The sequence below is a fragment of the Panthera uncia genome, chromosome D2 (assembly GCF_023721935.1).
Source record: "Panthera uncia isolate 11264 chromosome D2, Puncia_PCG_1.0, whole genome shotgun sequence".
NCBI lineage: Eukaryota > Metazoa > Chordata > Mammalia > Carnivora > Felidae > Panthera > Panthera uncia.
Window position 1 is genome coordinate 28,580,234 of NC_064818.1, and position 22,143 is coordinate 28,602,376.

Genomic DNA, 22,143 nt, shown 5'->3' on the forward strand with positions numbered 1-22,143 from the left:
AGAAGCCTCCCGTTGTATTTTCCCATTCCTACTCTCATAGCACATTTTGACAATTTGAAAACTCCCAACGTAGGGAAAAAGCAAGTTTTTTTTAGCCCTTTTTCCCTAGTCTTGTTCTATAATTATGTTCTATGGAGTCTTATATCTGTGATGATAGGAAAAGCTAAGAAAAAATGAACCCAAGGAGAGGCATGTCAAGGAGAAAAGAGTTTGCCCTGCTGAAATCTAGATAGGTTCTAGCCTAAGCAGCCACTCAAGGCTTTTTAAGAGTAGAGGTGGTCTTCTTTCTTCTCAGTGTTGATAGCTTCAGGAAAGTATAGCAATCAGGAGGGGAAAAGGGGATATGAGAGAAGGACCAAAAACTTAGATCCAAAAACACTAGATAAACATGAGGCTTCTTATCCATAAGGTCTTGTCCCTAGTGGATCCATGACCCAATTTCATTCTTGGCTAAGTCCTTTGGGGGTTCAGAAGCATTGCACTTTCACTGAAGGTTATACTATCCCCCTAATATTGATGTAAACTTGTAAAAATTTGGCAAGAGATTGATGTCAGAGTTGGCTACCTGCTTTTCAAAAATATCCTTAGACTTATTTTATTACTGTTATGAAGTTTATCATTAAAGATTATGTGTTAGGTTGAACCATATGAAAATGAAAGGCTCAAATGCTATTGCCTTAAAAAATGCCATTGTTTATTCTTGACTTAGAGAAAAAATAATTTGGTAGATTTAACCTCTAATACATGGTAATCCCAGGTAAGCCGGGTGCTTTGAATAGGACCCCACATAGATTCTTTTATCCTAGCTTAAGTCAACTTTCTATTCCATAATTTAAATTTTTTTCTTTTTACACCAATTCCTTGTATTTTCTGGTAATGAGTGTTATCCTTTACTATTGCCAGAAAAACGATGTCAGAGTGTATGTTCCCTTATGGTCCCCATGCATGTGGCAAATCTGAGAAGGCTTCTCATTTTAGGGGGATATATATGAATTAGATAGCCTGTGATTTTTTTTTTTTTTTTTTTTTTTCGAGAGAGAGATGGATGAAGCGTGAGTGGGGGAGTGGCAGACGGAGAGGGAGACGCAGAATCCAAAGCAGTCTCCAGGCTCTGATCTGTCAGCATAGAGCCCGATGTGGGCCTGAATCCAAGAACCGTGAGATCATGACATGAGCCGAAGTTGGACTCTCAACTGACTGAGCTACCCAGGCACCCCTAATTTTATTTTCTTTTATTAGGCTGAGCTTTTCTTTTTGAGTGTAGTTGACACACATTTGTTACATTAATTTCAGGTATACAACTTAATGATGTGACAAATTTATACATTATGCTACGTTCACCCGCAAATGTGGCTACCATGTGTCTTGTTACATTGCTATTATAACAACACTGACTGTTCCTTATGCTATGCTTTTTTTTAAAAAAAAATTTTTTTATAGCCAGCAACTTTTTTTAATGTTACATTTACTATTCTCAAGGCACATCTGATGATACATTTTATAACACAGTAGGTGTCAAAGTATGTTCCACATAGGATTTCTTCAGGATCCCTCCTCTTTCTGAATTCCAAATGGAGGAACTGAAGTCTGATGTAAAGACTGACGACCCATATTCTATCTTCGGCAAGCTTGTACAGCACTATTTATATTACTATAAAATGTAAGAGAACTATAAACTAGGAACTTCTTCAGTTTTTTGAACCTTCATTCAGATTTTTAAAATTTTTTTTAATGTTTATTTATTTTTGAGAGAGAGACAGAGTGTGAGCAGGGGAGGAGCAGAGAGAGAGGGAGACACAGAATCCGAAGCAGGCTCCAGGCTCTGAGCTGTCAGCATAGAGCCCGATGCGGGGCTCGAACTCATGAACCATGAGATCATGACTTGAGCCAAAGTCGGACGCCTACCAACTGAGCCATCTAGGCGCCCCTTAATGTTTATTTTTATGAATGTTTATTTTTAGAGAGAGGGAATGTGCATGTTTGCTTGCTCTCAAGTGTGGGAGAGAATCCCAAGCAGGCTCTGCCCTGTCAGCACAGAGCCACATGTGGAACTCACTCTCACAAACTGTGAGATTGTGACCTAAGCTGAAATCAAGAGTTGAACTCTTAACCGACTGAGCCATCCAAGCTCCCCCTTATGCTGTGCCTTTTCATTCCTGTGACCTAATCATTCCATAACTAGAAGTTTGAATCTCCCTCTTCCCTTCACTCATTTTGCCCAAACCTCCTCCTTTCCGGCAGCCATCAGTTCTCTGTGTTTATAGCTCTGATTCTCCTTTTTTGTTCATTCATTTTTTTCTAATCCACTTACGAGTGAAATCATGTATTTGTCTTTCTCAGTCTGACATATTTCACTTAGCATAATAGTCTCTAAGTCCATCTGTATTGTCTGATATGGCACAAGCTCATCTTTTTTTGTGGCTATGTAATATTCCTCTGTGTGTGTGAGTGTGTGTGTGTGTGTGTGTGTGTGTGTGTGTGTGTGTGGTTGCTTCCATATATCGGCTTGTAAATAATGCTGTGGTAAACCTAGAGGTACATATATCTTTTCACATTAGTGTTTTTGTTTTCTTTGGGTAAATATCCAATAGTGGAATTATTGGATTATATGGTATTTCTATTTTTGATTTTATGAGGAACCTCCATGCTGTTTTCCACAGTAGCTGTATCAATTCACATTCCACCAGCAGTACATGACAGTTCCTCCACATTCTTGCCAACACTTAATTTCGTGTGTTTTTGAATTTGCCATTCCGACAGGTGTGAAGTGATAGCTCGTTGTAGCTTTGATTTGCATTTCCTTGATGATGCATGATGTTGAACATCTTTTCATGTGTCATTTCATCTATCTGTATGTCTTTGGAAAAAATGTCTGGATCCTCTGCCGGTTTTTTAATAAGATTGTTTTTTGGTGTGAGTTACTGTGTGAGTCATTCATATGTATGGGGAATTTATCCTTTATCAGATGTATCATGTAGATAGTCAATGATATAGTTCTTAAGTAATTTCTACACCCAAACATGTGGCTAAGGCTCAGGACCCTGAGATCAAGAGTCACACGCACTACTAACTGAGTCAGCCAGATGCAAATAGATAGCCGATGATATTTTTGATACAGGTAGCATACTGATGATATTTAATCATTTCTGTAGCACAGTGATTAACGTGGTAGAACTAGAAATTTTCCTGTCTAGGGTCTCATGGGGTTTTTTGGTGGGTGTTACTCTTATGAAATAAGATAAAAGATCAATTTCTTTATTGAACGAATTAGTTGGTTTTCGTTTTTTTTTTAAGATTAAAAAAAATGTTTATTTGAGAGAGAGGAGAGCAAGTGAGTGGGGGAAGTGTAATGAGAGAGAATCCCAAGCAGGCTCCACATGGCCAGCACAGAGCCTGATGCAAGGCTTGATCTCATGAACCATGAGATCTTGACCTCCACGGAGATCAACAATTGGACACTCAACTGACTGAGCCACCGAGACACCCCTTTCGTTAAGGAGTTTGTTTGTTTGTTTGTTTGTTTGTTTTAATGTTTATTTTTGAGAGAGAGCAGGGGAGGGGCAGAGAGAGGGAGACAGAGGATCTTGCTGTCAGTGCAGAGCCCAGTGTAGGGCTCTAAACCACTACTGCGAGATCATGACCAGAGCCAAAGTCAGAAGCTCAGTGGCCACCCAGGCACCCCTAAAGATTTTATGTTTAAGTAGTCTCTACACCCAGTGTGGGCTCATGCTTAAAACCCCGAGATGAAGAGTTGCATGCTGTGCTCGTGGAGGCAGCCAGGTTGTTGCACTGAATGAGTTAGTTATATATCAGATCTACGCTTAGAAATAGTTGTAGGAAAAAAAAGAAATAGTTGTAGGAAACCTTACACCTAATGACTTCTGGTATTTTTTACCATATTTCTTAATTAGAAATGAAGTACCGACTTAATAGGAATTTTTCCTTATATAAAGCATCTGTGAAACAATTTCAATTGATCTTTCTTGTTTTTTTTCTATTTTCAGTTACAGCAACCTCAACAAACCCTTTTAACACAGGTTAGTTTGCCATTATTTTAATTTCTTTTGGATATCTGAATGAAGAATAGACCACAATTTTATTTGTATTCTAGTGTTTCAGAGTTTGAAGATGAATATTGGTTGGATTCACATAATAGTTTAGCAATATGTTAAATACAGCTGGAAAGCATATGGTTTTGTTTTCTCTTTTATGGTTTTTGGTCACAGATCCAGCTGTGATCTGGTTTGAATAAATATGAGGTCTTATTTAAACTTAATTCTGGGGCATTCATTTTCGAATGTCCCCTCTATAAAGAGAGCTTTCCTACTGTTCTTCCTTTCTGATCTTTTACTCTAATAAACTTTTGCCTGCTGTTCAAAAAAACCAAAAAACTGATTTTGGCATTTACATTTCCTTTGTAACTAATAACTTTAGGAAGTTTTTATGCATCTTTTTTGGCTCGACCTTAATAGGTGAAGGTATTGTTTACATTATCAGCTTAATTTTTCAGCAGCATTAAAATGTTTTGAACTTTTAATGCTCCTTTAGGTTTGTGGACCACTTACAGTCCCTGTTGCATATTTTTTTCATTTTAGAAATTATTTAAAAGTGTAAGAAACCATCCCTGGTTTATAAGCTATACATGAATCAGAAGCTGTGGGCTGGATGTGGCCCAAGAGCCATGGTTCACTGAGAGTGAAATACTATGCAACTGGCAAAAACAAAATAGAACCTCTAATAATAACTGGTGACCATTTCCCCATGGTTAAGGAATTGGGTATTGAAGGAACAGGAGAAGGAGAAGGTTTACTCTATAACCTTTCATACTTTTTTAGTCTTGAATCTGTTATTTTTGTAAAAAATGCACTTGAGTTAAGAAGTCAACCTCACTTTCTGTTATTATAGAATCAAAATCAACTAACAATGATCTTGTATTTTTAATCTCCCAATAGTAGAATTTCCAAACTAATTAGAAAAGCTATAAAAATTTGTCTTTTCTTAGAGTAGCATTTCCCATTGTGTACCCATAAATCATTAGTGTCTTAGGATGTTAATTATTTTCGTGGGAAAATAATTTTATGGTCACAATTTGAGAAATGTTGAGTTCCTTCACTATGTGTAGGACTTTGCTTTTTTTTTTTTTTTAATGGTAGAAATTAAGAGATTCATCTTATGGCAGGTATAAAACAAATACAATGGTTTGTCTTGAAGAATTAGATGAATGTTTCTTTTTAATGATTTTATTCCTATTTATATACAGAAGTTTTAATCAGTAATATGTTATTCATGCTTGATTGTGCCACGAAAGAACAATGAAAGTGTTAACTTTTTTTCTTTTTGTTCCAGTTTTATTTAAGGATAAGTGACATATGATATTGTATTAGTTGAAGGTGTGCAATGTAATTTGACTTATGTATATTGTGAAATGATTATCATAAGAAGTTTAGTTAATATGCATCACCTCACAGTTACAAATATTTTTTTCTGATGAGAACTTCTAAGAGCTGTCTCAGCAACTTTTAAATATACAATACAATGTTATATTCACTATACTGTATATTACATCCTTATATTTATCTTATAACTAGAAGTTTGTGTTTTTTGACCATTTTCACCCATTCCCCTTCCCTCCACACCTCTGTTAATCACCAGTCTTTTCTCTGTTTCTGTTAATTTTTTGTGTTTTTTAAGATTTTACACATAAGTGAGATATGTATTTGTCTTTCACTTGTATAGGACTTTACCTGAGTATCACATTATTGCTTTTGAATTTGTGAGAGGGGACTAAAATACACAGGTTTTTGTTTGTTTGTTTTTTAATTTACATCCAAGTTAGCATATAGTGCAACAATGATTTCAGGGGTAGATTCCTTAATGCCCCTTCCCCATTTAGCCCATCCCTCCTCCCACAACCCCTCCAGTAACCCTGTTTGTTCTCCATATTTAAGAGTCTTTTATGTTTTGTCCCCTTCCCTGTTTTTGCTTCCCTTCCCTTGTGTTCATCTGTTCTGTGTCTTAAAGTCCTCATATGAGTGAAGTCATATGATATTTGTCTTTCTCTAATTTCACTTAGCATAATACCCTCTAGTTCCATCCACATAGTTGCAAGTGGTTGTTTGTTTTTTTTTTTTAAGTGATCTCTACACCCAGTATTGTGTTTGAACCTATAACCCGGAGACCAAGAGTCACACACTCCACCAGCTGAGCCAGCCAGGCACCGCTAAAATATGCAGTATTTTTAAAACTTGTTTCACTATGGTATCTTCTTTTCTTGGAATGATCTGTGAAAACATTCATTTGAGAGAATTTAATGTTGAAGTAGATTTTTTTAAATATTTATCTTCAAGGTGTACATGTGTATTTCCTAACTTCAACTAAGTTATTTTTAGCATTTTTAGTTTTGAGTAGTCATTTTTAATTTCTAGAGTATTTCAAATCATTAGCTTAATTTGATGTTGATTTTGTTTTATAGCCAGCTGTTGCACTGCCTACAAGCCTTAGCCTGTCTACTCCTCAGCCTGCAGCACAGATAACTGTATCATATCCAACACCTAGGTCCAGTCAGCAACAAACCCAGCCTCAAAAACAGCGTGTTTTTACAGGTGTAGTTACAAAACTACATGATACGTTCGGATTTGTGGATGAAGATGTGTTCTTTCAGCTTAGGTAAACTTAGGTTTTGACAAATGCCTTCTTGTATTTATTTATTTATTTATTTATTTATTTATAAGTTTATTTTGAGAGAGTGCATATGTGCCTGTGCACACAAGTGAGTGGGAGAGGGGCAGAGAGTGGTGAGCGAGAGAGTATCCCAAGCAGGCTCTTGTACCATCAGGGCAGAGCCCCTTGCAGAACTTGAACTCATATTTTGTGAGATTATGGCCTGAAGCGAAATCGAGAGTTGGATGCTTAGCCTACTGAACCACCCAGGCGCCCCAGCCTTCTTGTATTTAGCATGAAGTATATTGATAAGGCTTAATTATGGCAGAGGATTGTGGTTTAGTTCTAAGTTTTTGTTTTAGTCATTCAGCTTTTATTATATTTGTATCTGGCCTTTTTTGATGGAGAATATGAATGAAGCTATCTTCTGGTTACTGAACAAAGTAGTTAATGGTGAATTCTTTATACATGTTTTATAGGAGTGAGTTTATTTTCCAACTCTTCATGGGCAGACTTAAAATAGGATTAGAGATTTAATTAGTCCTATACCTTTTAAAATTAATCTTCTATTTGACATATCTAATACAGTATATACTAAAAAAGCATTTTCAACTGAAAAATTAGTGAATCAAATTCAATGATTGATTAGTGACTAACCTATTCAAAATAATATTTTTTAGTGTGATGGTGGTTGCATGAAATAAGATTTTCCGTGGATATCTCAAATATATTCTGAATGAATTGCCTTAGAGGTACTTTTTTGGGAAATGTAATTGCTGTATGACATTAAAAAAAATGGGTCTCCTATTTTCCACCTCATTTCTCTTATCTCTCCACAGCCCAAAGGAAATCTTACTCTTGGGCTATAAAAGGTAGAATGTACTGTAGAAGGAAGGACACAATATTGGGAGAAAATGGAGAAAATGAGGTGGAAAGTTATTTCTTCCATTTCAAACCCTGTGTTTTTACAGGGAGGGTGAAACATGATCAGTACTCAAATCAGTGTAGGAGTAGCAAACAAAAAGTAGACTTTTTAAGAGCTTTTTAGACTTCCATTTCAGATAGTTTAGTTAAAATACTACAAATGTAAATAATTTTTGGACGAATCTTTTAATTGCATTTATATTTAACAATTTTTTTCCAGTGCTGTCAAAGGGAAAACCCCCCAAGTGGGTGACAGAGTATTGGTTGAAGCTACATATAATCCCAATATGCCTTTTAAATGGAATGCACAAAGAATTCAGACGCTACCAAACCAGGTATATAAAATACTGAGTTAAGTATTACAGAAACTTGGTGATTCAGTCTTCTAATAATTGAAATTTTTTTTCTTCATTTAAAAAATTTTTATTTTATTTTTTTATTTTTGTTAAGAATCAATCCCAAACTCAACCTTTACTGAAGACTCCTCCTGCTGTACTTCAGCCAATTGCACCACAGACGACATTTGGTGTTCAGGCTCAGCCTCAGCCCCAGTCCCTGCTACAGGCACAGATTTCAGCAGCTTCTATTACACCATTATTGCAGACTCAGCCACAGCCTTTATTACAGCAGCCACAGCAGAAAGGTATTACATGCAGTGTATCTTTTCTGTTTCAGACTAATATATAACTTTTACAGCTTTTTAGTTGTTAAAATAATGAGAATATGCTTTTAATTCTAAAAAAGGCAGGGATTTCCAGAATACTTGAAAGGAAGTGTAAGTATCTTATGTAGACCGCTTCTATTTTATACCTCTTTGGAAGTATTTTTATTTTGTTGCTTTTATAGGAAGACCTGCTCTTTGTGAACTTAACATAAATATTAGAGTTATTAATCCCTTGTCCCTTCATTGGTATTTTATCTGTAATGGAAGAAAATGTCATATAAACATAACATTATATATATATATATATATATATATATATATATATATAGTCTAGTGGTAGTACTTTGTTGAACTCTAGTGCATGAAATGAGCCGTGTTTTACATTTTTCCTTTGCAAATTAATTATTTGAAGCTCTGGACAGTTTTTTACTGAACCAGTGTTAACAAAGATAGCCTTGGCTTAACAGAAGCCTACTTAATTGGTATTTTCTTTAAGTGTAATTGTGGCAATTTCTCTTTTATTATAAATTATGACACACTTAGAATTATTAAAGAGATTATAATGTAATGAGTTCTTAAATGAATACCTGCGCAATCACTACTTGGGTAAAAAAGTTAAAATTGTTAGTTTACTCTTTTTTAATAGTTTTACTGTCTAAACTATGGATGTCCGCATAATACAGTTTAGCTTTGTTTTTGAATTTTACATAGTGTGTGATTCTATTTATGTAATCTGTTGTGTAAGACTTTATTCAATATTATGTTGTGACAGTTTCTTATACTTTTTTTCCATGTGGCTTATTCTTCATTTTCATCATTAGAAAATATTATATGTATGAATATTGTATAGTTTATCTGTTCTTTGGTAAATGTTTGGATTGTTTCTAGTTTTTGGTTTTGGAAAATTCTGTTATAAATGTCCTCACATATGTGTCTCAGGGGAATGTGCCTAGGTTTCTCTTCATATATGTGTCCAGGGCATATACCTTCAGGTGGCATTGCGGGGTCTGAGGGTTTGTGTGACTTAAACTTACTAGGTAATGTGAGACCATTTCCAAGCTCTTGGTTCTTCCAGATATTTGATTAGTAGTCCTGTGAATTCTCTTTTTTTTTTTAATTTTTATTTAATTTTAAAAATAATTTTTAAAGTTTCATTACTTATTTTTTAAAAATTTTATTTATTTTTAAGTTATCTCAACACCTGATGTGGACCTTGAACTCTTGACCCTGAGGTCAAGAATCAGGATGCTCTTCCATCTGAGCCAGTCAGGCACCCCAGTCATGTGATTTCTAATATTTTTTTTTTTCCTTTTCATGTTTTTCCTAAGAGGTTTTGTTTTCTATTTGTGAGCTGGGACTTGAATACCACTTTTCCCTTGTCATTGTCTCAAGAAGAGAGAATGGCCTCTGTGGGAGGGATGAAGGCAGCTAAGTCCCATGAATTTGGTGGATGACTTAGAGAAGCAATGAGTAGGGTAGAAAAAATAGAAGAGAGAAAAATAGGGGCACCTGGCTGGCTCAGTTGGAGGAGCTTGCAACTCTTGATCTTAGTGTTGTGATTTCGAGGCCCATGTTGGGTATAGAGATTACTTAAAATCTTAAAAGAAGAGTGAAAAGTGGTGTGGTAGGATGAGGATTTCAGAGGAGTTGATGTGTTGGCAGAAGGGTAGGGAATTGTCCATTGGGAACTAGGATTCCTTATTATAAGAAACATAAGTTAGCTAATTTTTCCTCCAGTTTTTACCATGAAAATTTTCAAGCATTCAGAAATGTCAAAAGAACAGTATAGTGATCACTTACATACTTACAACCTTGTAAAAATTTTTAACATTTTACTTTGTGTTTTACATGTGTATATACAAATAGTTTTTGCTTAATCATTTAAAGTAATTAGCAGACAGTGACATTTCATCCCTATGTACTTAAGCATGCCCTTCCTCAAAGAGACCATTTTTCTAATAACTACAATCTGTTATATCTAAGAAAAAGCATTTAAATATTCTCAATATATTCATATCCCCCTATTTGTCTCCTAGATGTTTTTCAAGGTTATTTTTATTTCCTAAACAAAAGTGAAAAACAAAAAGCCAATCAGCTTTTATCCATTGTATTTGGTTATGTTACTTTAATTTTTTATTCTAAAATAGTTTCCCACTTTCTCTTTCTTCCTTTATGACATTGACTTTTTGAAGAGAGTAGGCTTGTTGACTTACAGATTCTTTTGGAATGTTGTATTCTGTATTTGCTGGGATTCCTTGCAATATTTTTACCTTGTTCCGCTATCTGTCATATAAACTATGAACTAGAATTAAATCTGAAGGCTTTGGCAAGAACACATCATACATGATGTTTTGTAATTCATATTGCATCATAGTAGGAGGCACATGTCAGATTCTTGTATTAATTGATGCTAAATTTGATTACTTGGTCCGAGTGGTGGCCATAGATCTCTCCATTATAAGGAGCTTTTTCTCTGGGTAATCTTTGGCTGATACTTTAGCACCTTGTGAATATCTTACTGTACAGCACTCTGGTTTACTGTCTGTGGATCAAGAATTTCAAACTACAGCCCTTGGATTTGGTCCATGGGCTGGTTTTATATGGTCTCTGAGCTTTTGCATTTTTAAACTGTTGTAAAAAGTATATACAAATAAATGATCTCTACAGTTTTTTGGCCACAAAGCTTAAGATGTTAGCTTACTTTTTCTATTTGTAAAAGATAACTAGGTGATGCTTTTATATAAGTTAAAATATTTTTTCTGTGTCTTTTAAAGCTGGTTTATTGCAGCCTCCTGTCCGTATAGTTTCACAGCCACAACCAGCACGGAGATTAGATCCACCATCCAGATTTTCAGGAAGGAATGACAGAGGGGATCAAGTGCCTAACAGAAAAGATGATAGAAGGTATGTTTTTAAAAGTATAAGTTTGATGGTGATGGTTGCACAGTGTGAATACACTTAATGCCACTGAAGTGTACATTTAAAAGTGGTTAAATGCTAAGTTTGTGTTACACGTTTTATAATAGTTTTTAAAAGTTATTAAAGTATATTGAAATCTTGCTTGTAGTAAGTATTGATTTTATTGAAGAACTCTTCAATAATGCCAGAAATAATAGTAATTTTAGAAAATTCTGTTTCAAGTCGTGAAAGGGAGAGAGAAAGACGTAGATCCAGAGAAAGATCTCCTCAGAGAAAACGTTCCCGGGAGAGATCTCCTCGAAGAGAGAGAGAACGATCACCTCGAAGAGTTCGACGTGTTGTTCCACGTTACACAGTTCAGTTTTCAAAATTTTCTTTAGATTGGTAAGTTCTTTGCCCCTCAATTGTTTCATTGAATTACCAGTTTCTGATTTTGTATAATTTAGTAGAGTGTGTTATATACAGAGATATTTTTCTTATTCCATTGTGTTTGATAAAGTAATACAGCAGTGTACCAGTTATTTCAAGTTAGCTGTGACAACGTGGCATAATAGCAAAATGGACCTACATATACACTCATAGACATATAACATACACATGTGTGTGTATCCATAAATAGATTTTTCAGCCTTTGGAATCAGGTGGTGAGTGGGTGAGTTACCAAGAATTTCTGAGTTTTGGAGCGCCTGGGTGACTCAGTCGGTTAAGCGTCCGACTTTGGCTCAGGTCATGATCTCACGGTCCGTGGGTTTGAGCCCCACGTCGGGCGGGCTCTGTGCTGACAGCTCAGAGCCTGGAGCCTGTTTCGAATTCTGTGTCTCCCTCTCTGTCTGACCCTCCCCCGTTCATGCTCTCTCTGTCTCAAAAATAAATAAACGTTAAAAAAAAAAATTCTGTTTCACCTGCAAAATGGAAATTCTGTTAACTAGCAGAATTACTAAGGTTAAATTGAGTTCTTGTATCTAAAGCACTTGATCAGTCTGTGGCAGTTGTAGATACTCTGCATTTAATGGATGGTGGGATGTGGTGGCCAACAAGGTAATAGATAGCTACAAAGTTGCAATTCATAAAAAGATTGGCAAAATGACTAATTTAGCCTACGGGAAAGGAAGAATTATCCAAAGGCCCTGAGACTGGCAGTTGTGTATAGGATAAATTAACAAATGGGGAAAACAAATTGACAGTAAAGTAAGAAAAATGAATCATTGAAAGCAGTGTTTATAGCTGTTGAACATAGGCACAGATAACTGTATGTACTTCAGTATCCTGAGAAAGTATTAACTGCATTTTATCAAAGAATAATATTCATAATTCTAGTCTATCAAAAGTTTAAATTTCTATATATTCAGTTCTAGATTGAGTAAAAACAGTGTAATTTACTTACACAACTCAGTGCCAAAAAAAAAAAAAAAATCTTGCTTAGTAACTTTGCTTAATTGTTGTATAGTTGATGTTCATTTAGCCTTGTGGTCAAATGAGCAACTACTCTAATTTGTACTACTTACTACTCCTATTTACTTGTATATTTTAAAATGTCTAGACTGCATACATCTGAGAAATTCACTGTAACCGACTTCTCCAGTCTCAAAGATATTAAATAGAGGAGCTCTGCTTTTAAACTCCTCTGTTCCAGTTTATAATGCTCCTTTTTGGGGAGAGTTAATGGATAGGATATAAAATCAACAGCTATCTCCTTCCGAGTTAGACACCGACAGTGTCATTTCACCACTTTGAAATAAATTCCCAGAACATCAAATCAATCTATGACAAATAAAAATGATTTTAAAATTTGCACACCTTTTCTCATCTATAGTTGTGTAAATCAAGATTGTTTTGTAGTAATGCAGTTATAAGAGACTGTATGCCAAGAAATGGCTCGTTTGTACTTAACCTTTTATTTTAGATTTTAATCTTACAGGATAAAAAACAACTTCAAAAATTCTAGTGATGGGAAACTAAGAAACTATTACACATACTTTATGTTTTCAACACTTAAAAAAAAAATCTCAAATACTGTTTTTCACATTTTCCTTATTTTGACAGAATTTTATACAAATAAAGTATAATTATGTCGGCAACCACACCTGACAAGTTTATCATATATTTGTTATTTTTAGACTTCAAATAAAAAGACACTCCTACAAAAATATTAGGTCATATTTTTTAGCTTTGTTGTTAGGTGCCTTTAAAAAAGACCAGGTAAGGGGCGCTGGGGTGGCTCAGTCAGTTATGCATCCAGCTTCAGCTCAGGTCATGATCTCACGGTTTGTGGGCTTGAGCCCTGTGTCAGGCTCTGTGCTGACAGTTCAGAGCCTGGAGCCTGCTTTGGATTTCTTGTCTCCCTCTCTCTACCCTTCCTCCCTTGCTTGTATTCTGTCTCTCAAAAATAAATAAAGATTAAAAAAATTTTTTTTTAATAAAAAAAAATGTAGTGAGCTTTTCAACTTACAAATTATTCTTTTCCACGCTTTTTATGCTTTTGATAGAAATTCTTTGTTCTTTTACCAGACTGATTTACCTTTGAGTTCCTTTTCTTTACAAGTTCTGCTGCTTAGGAAAAAGGAAATCATCCTTTAAAAAAAATCAGTGTGCCACCCTCTCAAAATAAATAAACTTAAAAAAAAATCATTATGCCAGATTTAAAAGGCAAGAAATTTATCCTCTTTTCCTAATAAACACTCAGGTATGGATCATTGCCATTAATACAGAGAAATGTGGATAATCCAAAAAAACATTGGATTTAGCTTTCATGTGGATTATTGTGCTTAATTATGAATGTAAATATGCTTGATCTAGGATCTTTTTATAAAATGAAGGTTTTTTAATTTTTATACTATATGAACCAGATTGAAGAGTACTCATTATTTGGTACCTCTCTTGTCCCTTCTTTTTATCCATTCTATGTGAATTATAATTTTCTCAAAAATGCAGTTTCAACTAAGGCAGAACTGCTTTTTGTTCATATTTTCTCTGGAGGTGGAGTTGAAGTTATTTCAAAGGGTCTCTAATGAATTTTAAGCTACACACAAAAAGCAAAGAAATAAAGGTAACACTTAGATACCAGTTATTTCTTTAAACTGTAAGTAAATAAATTTGAAAATGAGGTTCTCCTATGCCTCTGTGCAACTCTGTAGCCCATTAATAAGTGACTCTGACCATTTTCAGCTGCCTTTTAACTGTCGGGTTGTAGATTTAGATTCAGAATGGAGTGGATGTTTGTATAATTTTTGATATTAAGGCTATTTATTCACTACTTATGTCTGTTTTTCAGTCCTAGTTGTGACATGATGGAACTAAGGCGCCGTTATCAGAATTTATATATACCTAGTGACTTTTTTGATGCTCAGTTTACATGGGTGGATGCTTTCCCTTTGTCAAGACCATTTCAGCTGGGAAATTACTGCAATTTCTATGTAATGCACAGAGAAGTAGAGTCCTTAGAAAAAAATATGGCCGTTCTTGATCCACCAGATGCTGACCATTTATACAGTGCAAAGGTTTGTATTATGTGATATACAGCTAAAATTTCCGAGCAGTTATTCATATTAAGAATGTGGAATTAATCTTCATAAAGTGGTTGTTAGGTTTAAGACCTGAATAGCTATTTTTTTCTTGTCTGCTTAATTGTTTTGGTTACTTAAATAATTTAATTTAACCTCTCTTTGCCTTACCTCTTAAAACATAAAATTTATGGTTATTGTTTTAACATTTTGAAACTTATAAAAATCTGAAGATGAAGTTGATTTTATTTAGCTTTTTAGAATGTTCTGTAACTTCTGGTATCCTCTGATAAAACATAATGTTGGTGTATACCCTATAGGTTAGTCTTCAGGGTAACATTCTGTATATTGTTTATGGTCTCACAGTTTTTGGTTATTTTTAGCACATTAATCAAAAAGCATTTCTTGAAAAGTTAAAACTCTATCATTATACAATATCTAATGCTGTTTCTGCCATAGCATTTTACTTTCCATTTTTGTAAAAATTGTGGATATCAAATATGTAAGGATAATTAGTAGTGCTTCTCATTTTTTTACATTACTTTAGACTTTTGACAGGATTGAATTATTTGACTATAATAGGTAATGCTGATGGCTAGTCCTAGTATGGAAGATTTGTATCATAAGTCATGTGCTCTTGCCGAAGACCCACAAGAACTTCGAGATGGATTTCAACATCCTGCTAGACTTGTTAAGGTAAAATGAAACATTTATTTTAACCTCAGGTGTATACTTCCTTTGCTTATTTCTGATTTTATATGTGTGTGTGTGTGTGAGTGTATATACATAATTTTTAAAACACTACATTTTTAGCTTGCTGATTAGTTTAACAACTAATTTTTGTATGATGGCACTTAAAACTTAATGATATAGATGTTTTTCTCATTGCAGATTATAGATATATATTATTTGTATGTCACTAGTTCAGCTACCATTTTGATGTTTTGTATTTGAAGCGTAGTAAAATCTTAGTGGTATTGGATTTAGTGTATCTTTGGATGCTGTTAAAGTGTGAATTCTAGCTTGTTTCTTTAAAGAATTCTTTATCTGAAGAAATATTTTAGAAGGATGAGTTATGATGTATAAATCCTATTCCATTGCTGAAATGCAGTGTGGAACACGATGAACTGAACTCTTCCTTGACTGACATATACCAGAGGTAGTAAAAATGATATTGGAAAGGTTTGTACCTTTCCTTTTCAAGTATTTTATTTGTAATTTGACAGGTTGCATAATATATGTAAATGACTGTTTGTTTTGAATTAGTTTTTAGTGGGCATGAAAGGCAAGGATGAAGCCATGGCCATTGGAGGCCACTGGTCTCCTTCGCTGGATGGACCAGACCCAGAAAAAGACCCATCTGTGTTGATTAAGACTGCTATTCGTTGTTGTAAGGCTCTGACAGGCATTGATCTAAGTGTATGCACACAATGGTAAGTACTAATTCATTTTTTGATTAGAAATATTTTTTCATAGTTTATATAGATGTTCTTATTTATCAGCCTCTCCCCATTCCCTCACCCTTACTTTAGCAACCTTGATCATGCAGGTAATCTCAAAGGAAAATCCCCATTTGTAGCAAAAGTTTATTTGGTGCCAAAATGTTTGGGGGAAAAAGGATTAAGAACTAATCAAAATAAACTGAAAATTATTTAAATGTTTTGTTATGCTTTACTTTGGAAGTTGGATGTATGTTGAAAATATTTTTCATTTCATGCGTAGCTGGAGAAGATCGTCAAGAGAGAACTTCATTTCATTATAATTCTTTTGTTATAAAATGATATAGTTGCTGATTATTTTTGTTCAGCCATATTTTCTCTTGAGGCTTATTTGTCTTGTGTATTTTAGTATATTTCTTGTGATTTAATTGAGAACATTCTTTTTTTAGCACATGAAATCTGAACAGCTATCCAGCTTCTTCAGGTATTCTCTAAAATATGGGTAGCATTGTAATCAAACTTGAAAATGCTTTGGGGAAAATATTCTTTTAACCATAAAATATTGTACAAATGTACCAAAAGAGGAACTATGGCTTCTATAATTTTTTTTTCTTTAAACCAACCTCAAGTTCTTGCAGCAAAATTTCTTTACTTGATGTGCTACAAGTGAACTAGGGTCTTTAAAATGTATTTTAGAATTTTTTTTCCAACATGCTTCTTCCCTTGCAACAGGTACCGTTTTGCAGAGATTCGCTACCATCGCCCTGAGGAGACCCACAAGGGGCGTACAGTTCCAGCTCATGTGGAGACAGTGGTTTTATTTTTCCCGGATGTTTGGCATTGCCTTCCCACCCGCTCAGAGTGGGAAACCCTCTCCCGAGGATACAAGCAGCAGCTGGTCGAGAAGCTTCAGGGTGAACGCAAGGAGGCTGATGGAGAACAGGCACTGAACGCTAATCCCTTTTTCTATTTCCGCTTCTCACAGGCACAGGAACACAGGCACAAATGCACACCACACACTACATAACAAACACACATGGAGGAACATAACTGGTAACAGCGACTGGTACTCCAGCTTTCAGCAGTATAGTTTTATTTTCTTTTCTTTAAAAAAAATTTTGTCTAGTATGCTAACTTTAAGAGTGCTGAGACCTCAAAGGAAAATAAGTTGTGCTTAAATTGCACAGAATTTTGTTTTTATCATAGGTCTAGTTGCTGGAATCTGGGACCAGTTGTTGAGCAAGTTTCAGTATTAAGCCATTTTAAACATTTTGCCATTTTCTAAAATTTAAAAAATTTTCTCTTTCACGGTCATCAGTTCTAGTCATGGATATTTGAAATTGGACAACCACAAGTCTGAGAGATTTGACATTTCAGGCTATGTGGCATCGTCTTTGGTACATTTGAAAGGTCTGACTAAATCAGTCTTAACTTTGGGTGGCTTGAAAATTGGGGCAAGATCACACACTGTGTGGTTAGTGGAGACCGGCAGTGTTTGTGCATCCCTGATATCCTTTGTGTTGTAATTTATCACCCTTTTGTGTTTCACAGATCTGGCTTTGATTGGCTGATGAGTGTCTTTGTGATCAGTTAAAAGTGGTAGAATGTATGTACGTGGACTTGCCTAAATAATAACTTTAGGAGAAGACAATCTGAAACATTTGTGACCTTGCACAGATCAGCAACAGACTTTTAAAAATAAATTACCATAATTTTAAGGTTTCAGAATAGTAATTATGTTCTTAACTTTGTATATCAGGATGAAGAAGAGAAGGATGATGGTGAAGCTAAAGAAATTTCCACTCCTACCCATTGGTCTAAACTTGATCCAAAGACAATGAAGGTAACTTTGAAATTGATGGTATTTAATTTTAAGTCTCTGAATAGGAACAGAGAATGTGGATAGTGTTTTATCAGATAAAAGGCACTCCAAATCGTCCATGAATTTTACATAAATATACTATATTGTATTTATGTGCATGTGTATAATGATTAAATAAAAGGTGACTTCAGGGGTGCCTGCATGGCTCAGTCGGTTAAGCGCCCAACTTCGGTTCAGGTCATGATCTTGAGGTTCACCAAGTTCAGCCCCATGTCGGACTCTGTGCTAACAGATCAGAGCCTGGAGCCTGCTTCGGATTCTGTGTCTCCTTCTCTCTTTGCCCCTGCCCTGCTCACACTCTGTCTTTCTCTCTCAAAAATAAATAAAAACATTTAAAAAAAATTCTATTAACAAAAGTTGACTTTATAAATGAGTGCAGCCAGTATCTTTTTAATGTAATATACAATTGGCTATAGTGTGAGCAACATCATTTTCTGATTGGGGAACTGTCCAAGAAGGCAGAATTTTTATATTTAAGTAATTTATATTCAAGGAAAAGGGAAGAAACTGGGAAAAGATTATCAAGATTATTTTAGTTTTTAAAAATAAAATTTATAAGTAGATTGATATGGGGTGCCTGGGTGGCTCAATCAGTTGAGCACCCAACTCTTGATTTTGGCTTAGGTCATGATCCCACAGTCGTGGGATTGAGCCCCATGTCGGGCTCCACTGAATGTGGAGCCTGCTCAAGATTCTCTCTCCTTTTGCCCCTTCCCCCCCCTTCTCTAAAAAAAAAAAAAAAAAAAGGTATCTGAACTGGGAAGGAAATAATAATTTAAAAGTCTCTTTTGAAGATCTTTGGTTAACCTGTACTAGGTTTTCTTTGTTCCCCAATGTTTTTGGACCTGTTATCTTTCCGCACTTATTCGTCTCTGGGCCTTTAATGTGAGTATATTTTCATAGATTCTGTATATGTGACTTCTACATAAGTCAGAAGCTGATTGTAAATTGCTTTTGCATCTTGTTATTTTTAACACATACAAGCTGACCTTTTGGTTAATTTTTGTTCTCAGCAAAAAGCAGGTTTTCTTCCTTTGTATGAAACTATACTTTTTTAATTCACATTGCTTTTTTAATAAGTAAATACGTATCATAAGAATGTTTGTTATTCTTGTATTACTTCAAGTTGTCTTGATCAGCATCAGGTTTTGTGTAGAGAACTGTGGATTCAAAAAATACAGGTAATTAGGGCACCTGGGTGGCTCATTCCGTTAAGTGTCCAACTTCGGCTCAGGTCATCGTCTCATTGCTCGTGGGTTTGAGCCCCTCGTCAGGTTCCGTGCTGACAGCTTGGAGCCTGCTTCAGATTCTGTGCTTCCCTCTCTCTCTGCCTCTCCCCCATTCGCATTCTGTTTGTCTGTCTCAAACATTAATTTAAAAACGGAGGGCGCCTGGGTGGCTCAGTCGGTTAAACATCCGACTTCGGCTCAGGTCGTGATCTTGCAGATGGTCTCTGTGCTGACAGCTCCGAGTCTGCACCCTGGAGGCTGTTTCAGATTCTGTGCCCCTCCCCCACTTGTGCTGTTTCTGTGTCTGTCTGTCTGTCTCTCTCTGTCAAAAATAAACAAACATTAAAAAAAGAAAGAAAATACAGTCAATTAGTTTAAGCCTGCATCCCAGTACTTTTTTTCAAACTGATGACTTTACTATTAAGTTTCTTATTTTAAAACTCGTATTTCTTTTGATTATAAATATAATGCATGTTTATTTTAAAAATTGGTACATACATGAAAAATTGAAGAAAAAAGTTACCAAAGCCTATGATTCAAAGAGAACCACTGTTAAAATGTTGATTTTTTTAATTATTATTATTATTTTTTAGAGGTACACACTTTGCTTGGTTGGTTCTGATCACATTGTATTAGAAAGTTGCAGTTTCATCCTTTTCAGTTAATATTAGTGTTTCCCATATAATTATTTTTAAATGTTCTATACTCTCTTCTGTTTAGTTGATGTGGTATTATTCTTTCATTGGATATTTAGATTCTTTAGTTTTTTGAGAAAGGGACCGTTACAAGGAATATGTAAAGTGTTTTGTTTTTCCTGTGTTTAGAATATTTCTTTAGGGTTTATTCCCCAAAATTAGAATAACTGCGTCAAAGAGAATTAATTGTTTAAGCATCTTAAAACATGTTTCAGATTATTTTCCAAAAATATTCTGTCAGTTTGCATTTTCACAAGCATGTTCTGAGCTGAACAAGTGTACTTTTCACCTCAATTTTAAAAAATCAAACTAAAGATATTTGCAGTTTGTTCCTTATTTCAATATCCCATTTTCTTTTTCTGTGTTTTTTATGTTCTGCATATTTAGGTAAATGACCTTCGAAAAGAATTAGAAAGTCGAGCCCTTAGTTCCAAAGGATTAAAATCTCAGTTAATAGCCCGATTGACAAAACAGCTTAAAGTAGAAGAGCAAAAAGAAGAACAAAAGGAATTAGAGAAATCAGAGAAAGAAGAGGAAGAGGAGGATGATAGGAAATCTGAAGATGATAAAGAGGTATATATACACTATTAAATATAATACTTGTTTATAGGGAATTCTTAAAATATGTGCATGTGTACTTTTATTAAGCCACCTGGGTGGCTCAGTCAGTTAAGTGTCTGACTCTTGATTGTGGCTCAGGTGATGATCTCATGGTTCCTGAGATAGAGCCCCAAGTCAGGCTCTGCACTGACAGCACGGAGCCTGCTTGGGATTCTCTCTCTCTCCTTCTCTCTCTGCCCCTTCCCCAAGCTTGCCTGCGTGACACTCTCTCTCGAACTAAATAAACATTTATTAAAAAAAAAAAAATACAACTACATACCTGTAAAATTCAATGCTTTTGGTGAACAGTTTGACAAATGCAATATAGTTACATAACCATGATGACAACTAAGACGTAAAACAGGTCTGTCACCCTCTAAAAATCTCTACCCTTATGTAAGCATTTTCTTCTCTCCATGTACTCCTTCTGCTTCTCATACCAGCCTCTGGGAGCCACTGATCTGTTTCCTGTAGTTTTGTCTATTCCAGTATTTCATGTAAATGGAATTATATATAACATTTACAGTCTGACCTCTTCAACTTAGCAAAATGCATTAGAGATTTCCCATTTTGTTGTATATATTACTAATTTGTTATTTTGTATTGCTTAATAATATCCCATAGTATCAATGTATCACAGTTTGTTTTCTACTCAAGAGAAATTTGAGTTATTTCCAAATCATGTATTTTTAATCTTCCCTTTTAAAAATGAATGCTAAATTATTCATATGTTTGGGGTGCCTGGCTGGCAGGCATGCAACTCTTGATCCTTGGGGTCATGGGTTTGAGCCCCACATTGGCCATAGAGTTTCCTTAAAAAATTATTCAGGGGTACCTGGGTGGCTCAGTCAAACATCCAACACTTGATTTTAGCTCAGGTCGTGATCTCACTGCTTGTGAGTTCGATCCCCACGTTGGGCTCTGCACTGATAGCTTGGAGCCTGCTTGGGATTCTGTCTCCCTCTCTCTCTGCTCCTCCCCCATTTGCTCTCTGTATTTCTTTCAAAAATAAAAATAAACTTAAAAAAATTATCCCTGTGTTTTAGAGAGAATTTGATTGACAGAGCCATTAAGTTCAGACATTGAGTTCGAGTGAAGTGCTTATCCCAGAATTTTGCTGCTTCTACAGCTGTGTGTTTGATTGCACTGCATCTTACGCCCTTAAGATAACTCCTAGATGCACAAGCCTGCCATTGTTTTCTGATTTTGAAATAGAGCAATAGAAGAAGCATGTTAGAATGCCAGTAATTGGACAGACCAACATTATGTATTTCCTAATGTGATGCATTCTGGATTATACATAATTATTTATGAGGTATTCCTGCCAAAAATGTTTTTACCTTAATCTAATTGTGAGAGAACAGTCAGATTTAGAATGTAAAAAGTTACACAAAGCAGCTTATCTGAACTTCTCAAAAAATGTCTATGTCATGAGAGACAAAAAGAAATGATTTACATTGGGGGCACCTCAGTTTGTTAAGCATCCAACTCTTGGTTTCAGCTCAGGTCATGATATCGTGGTTTTGAAAGTTCAAGCCCCATGTTGGGCTCTGGTTTGGCATTGTGGAGGCTCCTTGGGATTCTCACTCTCCCTATCTCTCTGTCCCTCCCCCACTCACACTTTGTCTCTC

At 35.2% G+C, this 22,143-nt stretch overlaps 1 protein-coding gene and 1 non-coding gene across 6 annotated transcripts in view; both read left to right on the forward strand.

Annotated features, from left to right (window-relative positions):
* Nucleotides 1-22,143, forward strand: part of CCAR1 (cell division cycle and apoptosis regulator 1) — a 64,109-nt gene that overhangs the window by 17,476 nt on the left and 24,490 nt on the right. For 4 of the 5 annotated variants that reach the window (XM_049645143.1, XM_049645142.1, XM_049645146.1 and 1 more), the window contains 12 exons: nt 4,005-4,037; nt 6,473-6,666; nt 7,805-7,919; nt 8,035-8,227; nt 11,023-11,152; nt 11,390-11,551; nt 14,439-14,664; nt 15,250-15,363; nt 15,934-16,100; nt 16,839-17,049; nt 17,866-17,949; nt 20,300-20,485. In XM_049645143.1, the coding sequence (XP_049501100.1) occupies nt 4,005-4,037; nt 6,473-6,666; nt 7,805-7,919; nt 8,035-8,227; nt 11,023-11,152; nt 11,390-11,551; nt 14,439-14,664; nt 15,250-15,363; nt 15,934-16,100; nt 16,839-17,049; nt 17,866-17,949; nt 20,300-20,485 (1,815 nt within the window). The remainder of the gene's footprint in view (nt 1-4,004; nt 4,038-6,472; nt 6,667-7,804; nt 7,920-8,034; nt 8,228-11,022; nt 11,153-11,389; nt 11,552-14,438; nt 14,665-15,249; nt 15,364-15,933; nt 16,101-16,838; nt 17,050-17,865; nt 17,950-20,299; nt 20,486-22,143) is intronic. The other variant, XM_049645147.1, reaches the window with a different exon arrangement.
* On the forward strand, nt 15,738-15,802 carry LOC125933585 (small nucleolar RNA SNORD98). The gene has a single exon (XR_007461013.1). It is a non-coding gene; the product is annotated as a small nucleolar RNA SNORD98 (small nucleolar RNA).